This window comes from Mytilus galloprovincialis, chromosome 3 (assembly GCF_965363235.1).
Source record: "Mytilus galloprovincialis chromosome 3, xbMytGall1.hap1.1, whole genome shotgun sequence".
Taxonomy (NCBI): Eukaryota; Metazoa; Mollusca; class Bivalvia; order Mytilida; family Mytilidae; genus Mytilus; species Mytilus galloprovincialis.
The window spans coordinates 13,230,278-13,235,678 of NC_134840.1; the positions used below are offsets into that span (position 1 = coordinate 13,230,278).

A 5,401-nucleotide genomic window follows, 5' to 3' on the forward strand; every position below is an offset into this window, starting at 1 on the left:
CGCTATACGCACATGCGCTCATCAATATGATGTTTTGGAGAAATCTTCTCACGTCAGACCAATGGACTTGACGCCAATGTCTCAAAGTCCTATTGCTGTGACCAAGTGACCACTTATGCCGAGCTTGACGATGCCTACGAGTCGCAGTAGTCTTTTGACTAGTCTACGGGCACGTAAATTGGCACAATGTAGTCTGCGGTTAACAGCTACATTTCATTGCACAAAACTTGCAAGGAAAAAACATGTATGTAGCTTAAAAGCTGAATTCTTACCTGTCGATTAAGAATAGGTTTACGAAATGTATGGAAACAAAGCAGTATCAAATTTAATTTAAAAAAAAAAATAGAAGCAGAAACATTTAGGTGTTGCTTAACTTTTGGCGAGGTGTATAATTATGATGATATTGCATACATTTCTTTAAGGTTTGTTGTTATTTTGGGAAATTTACATGTTAAAATATATTTTTTTAGCTAAAGACCCGTATTTACTTAGAAAATTATTTTCTTTTTTGTTTAAGAAAGTAACACTTACACAGCTATCTTATTTCCTATTTGTGTACAAACCATATATTTATTTACTCATCCCAATTTTTAACTCCTCAATTCAAAGTGTAGGCGACGAATGAATGACTATAAATCGCAATCTATTATATGTTTATGATTTGCGTGATAAGTTAATATTAAGTTAAGAGTTAAATTTTTCTTATCATGTAATAGATAGGTTACAAAAAAATACAACAAACTTTAACTGTTAAATTTTAAATTTTAAACAAATAACCTTGACAAATACGTATGTCAATGTACTGTAGACTTCAGCTCACAATCCTAGTAATGTTCCATGTGATTGTAAAATAGGAATTAAATTTGTAAATAGAAGTCACTCAATAAACAATTTAAGCATTATCGAATTTGCAAACAGAAGAGAAAGATGTGAATGAAATAAAAGATGCGACATATAAACGTCAATGATCTATAGCAACATGAAGATATTCCGTAATGGATTGATGAAATAATTATTTCCTTTTTTTGATAAATGTTTGACAATAATCAAATTATGCTTGATCTACACAGTTAGTCACGAATTAGAACAAAAGATTGGACTAATTGTATCACAATACGAAGGAAATGTGGGGGTATTCAATGAGACATCAACCTCAAAAACAATAGATCCAATGAGACATCAACCTCCAAAACAATAAATCCAACAATTAAATAAAAGATGCAACATAAGCCTGGTATATTTAGTGAGTTTATACAATATAAATCAAAGCACTTTGGGCTTCATGACTGGTTATTGGAGAACAGTCAGTATGAACAAAGTTATGATGGACAGCAAATTACCATCATAGATTATTACACTTATAATTTCAATCGTTTAAACGGACAATAAGATATCATTTACTATAGAAATGTTAGAATAATTTAAACTTAATTTGACAGAATTTGTAAATATGGTAATTCAAATTTGTGTCATTCGGTCATCTAGCTTGCCTGTCAGAATGCGTTGTATTTACATTTACAGTAGAATATATTATGATATTTTAAAGAATTGATAGAAACCAGTCTGTTAGAAAGGTTAGTCAAAAATCACATGAACTACAATAAATAAACAAACGATATCAGGGACAATAATATAAAATGTACACTACTAAAAGGAAACCACAAAATATACTTATAACCTTGGATTACAAATCAGTCTCGATATCAACTACGTATTTTTTTCTACGTACAGTATAACACATGTACATAATAAAGAGCTGGATAATTACAAAGCAACCAAAGAATTAACTATTCTGTTGACATTGGACACATAAAGTTATGTCGATTTGAAATCATCAGTAAAAAAAATGAACAGTTCGAGTACTGTATCCGATTGGAACAGAGATTTAGCCACTCAACTGATTCCTAATTCTATTTTTCTAGTGATGTATTTATTTCTTGGTATTATTGGAAATAGCTTGGTAATTGCTGTTTACAAATTCAGAATGAAACAACAGTCCGAAGACAGGTACTTTATTCCAGTATTGGCGGTATGTGACTTAACAGCTTGTACAGTGTGTGCGTCTATGGCAATTGCTTTGAACATGATGCAGGCAAAGTTCACATGCAACATTTTATGCAAATTTCTTTGGTATTTTGCAGCGTCTACCACATTTATGTCAATATTGTTGCTGACTGTTATAGCGATAAATAGATATCTTAAAGTTTGTCGTCCTTTTGGAAAACAGATGTCAACTTTCACCAAAAGGGCAGCACTGTTGTTCGCGTTTTGTTTTTCTTTCCTATTAGGTGCACCTAGTGCATTTCTCTATGGATCTGTAGAATTTTCAAGTCCCGATATGAATCTTACAGGACGCCGTTGTAGCAAGCTCAAAGATGTCAGTAAGATTGCATCGCTCGCTTATAGTGTACTAATTGCAGTAGTTTTGTTGAGCGCTGTCAGTATTCTTATTGTACTGTATGGAAAAATTGGATGCACAATTTTTACACACTTTAAACATAGAAACAAAGAAATAAAAGCCATGATTCAAACGACAAGCACAAGTGATTCTCGATCACAAGAAGTTGCAGCGACTCCATCAACAAATCAAGAAACTATGAAACAAGAAACGTCGTCTGATCCTCACCAAAATATCGTTATTGGAAATAATGACTTGCCAGCTGAAGACTGTAACATTGGCACAGACTCAAAATTACTAAACAGGGGCACAGATTCAAGAAATGAGAATAAGAAAACACCAAAGCTTTTCACCTCTGAGGAACTAAATCGAAGTATTATGTACAAATTCACACTAATGTTTATGATAATAACTATAATATTTCTTATTTGCTTTATTCCTAAAATATTTTTGATGGCTATGGAAGGTAGAGATTCTCAGTTTTGGGAAAAGTTCTCCAGTAGTGAGAGAGCTGGTTTACTTTTTCTGTATCGATTGTATATTTTAAATAATGTCGTTAATCCCTTTATTTACGCTTTCATGGATATGAAGTTTCAGAAAGAGGTAAAGAAACTACTTAAACGTAAATTATAGAAATCTCTGATGATAATTTAAAGGATGTAATACAATCGTTAAATAAATATCGACATGCATGTCGTAAGTTTATTTGAATTAATTTATCTGAGTAAATATAATATAAAAGTACCAAAGATAATAATGAATAACAAACAAAACCATACATTCATCTATTATAGGTCACCATACAACCTTCTACATCACCCACATACAATACCATATAGCCAGCTGTTATAGGTCACCGTACAACATTCTACATCACCCACATACAATACCATATAGTCATCTATTATAGGTCACCGTACAACATTCTACATCACCCACATACAATACCATATAGTCAGCTATTATACAGCCTTCTACATTACCAACATACAATACCATATAGTCATCTATTATAGGTCACCGTACAACATTCTACATCACCCACATACAATACCATATAGTCAGCTATTATACAGCCTTCTACATTACCAACATACAATACCATATAGTCATCTATTATAGGTCACCGTACAACATTCTACATCACCCACATACAATACCATATAGTCAGCTATTATACAGCCTTCTACATTACCAACATACAATACCATATAGTCATCTATTATAGGTCACCGTACAACATTCTACATCACCCACATACAATACCATATAGTCAGCTATTATACAGCCTTCTACATTACCAACATACAATACCATATAGTCATCTATTATAGGTCACCGTACAGCATTCTACATCACCCACATACAATACCATATAGTCAGCTATTATACAGCCTTCTACATTACCAACATACAATACCATATAGTCATCTATTATAGGTCACCGTACAACATTCTACATCACCCATATACAATACCATATAGTCAGCTATTATACAGCCTTCTACATTACCAACATACAATACCATATAGTCATCTATTATAGGTCACCGTACAACATTCTACATCACCCACATACAATACCATATAGTCAGCTATTATACAGCCTTCTACATTACCCACATACAATACCATATAGTCATCTATTATAGGTCACCGTACAACATTCTACATCACCCACATACAATACCATATAGTCAGCTATTATACAGCCTTCTACAGTACCCACATACAATACCATATAGTCATCTATTATAGGTCACCATAAAACCTTCTACATTACCCACATACAATACCATATAGCCAGCTGTTATAGGTCACCATACAGCCTTCTACAGTACCCACATACAATACCATTTATTCAGCTATTATAGGTCACCATACAGCCTTCTACAGTACCCACATACAATACCATTTATTCAGCTATTATAGGTCACCATACAGCCTTCTACAGTTCCCACTTCAATACCATTTATTCAGCTATTATAGGTCACCATACAGCCTTCTGCAGTACCCTAATACAATACCATATATTCAGCTATATATATTTGCCGATATAAAAAAAATCCAATTTGAAACCTTAACACTAGTTGTACGGTCTAATTTATTAAAAAAAAAGATACGTAAACAGTTATAACAACCCAACGACAGCCATTGAAAACAGACTGAAGGCTAGGGACATCCACATACTGAATTTGGCGAGGTAAAACATGTTCGTTCGCTCACAACCCTCCCCTCATACCTGTGTGTGGTAAACAAAAATACACCACAAATATGTGCTGGTCACAATCAAGATTGATTAGGTTTTTTTAACGCCACTTTTAAGAGCAACGTTTTGGCTATTTCGTGGCGGTCCATTTTTATTGGTGGAGGAAGCCAGAGTGCCCGGAGAAATAACCACCGACCTTCGATAGGTTAACTGACATTCATATTCAATTAAGATTGATTTACAGTGCACCGACTCGGAGTTCGAACTTAAAACCTCGGTGTTGACTGGCTAGTGATAACAATAGTAGAACTACATAGACCACTTGGCCACCGAGGTCACAATCAAGAAGCCTGTAGTTTTGTTAATTGTTGTCATGGATTACTATTTGCCACATTAGCTCTTCGTTCATTTGTTAGTTTTACAATGTATCTCTTTAATTATTTCTGCAAAAAATGAAGAGAAAAAATACCTTTAACGGACAATAATTCCAAAAACGGTCAACTGACAAATTCGTTAAGTTTGTTTAAAGAAAGAGCAAGTTTTTCAAGGGCACTAACTCCTACAGGAAATAAACTATGAATGAAATTCAAAACAGTGTGGCTGTGGCCATTGATTGACACATTAAATTCATCCATTGACTAGGACAATTTAGGTGAACGTTTGTATGTAACGACCACTGCTCACTATGTACTTTTTAAAGACACTTAAACTATGGCGTCACCAAAGGTTCTCAACACCTTAATAAAATAATTCGAAAAATTAATCAGACATAACACGATGTTTGATTTATACCA

At 33.5% G+C, this 5,401-nt stretch overlaps 1 protein-coding gene across 1 annotated transcript; it reads left to right on the forward strand.

Annotated features, from left to right (window-relative positions):
- Positions 1–1,879: 1,879 nt before the first annotated feature.
- Positions 1,880–3,031, forward strand: LOC143069880 (cholecystokinin receptor type A-like). Its single transcript, XM_076244686.1, has one exon. The coding sequence runs from the start codon at positions 1,925–1,927 to the stop codon at positions 3,029–3,031; it is 1,107 nt and encodes a 368-aa protein (XP_076100801.1). The 5' UTR covers positions 1,880–1,924.
- The last annotated feature ends 2,370 nt before the right edge of the window (positions 3,032–5,401 follow it).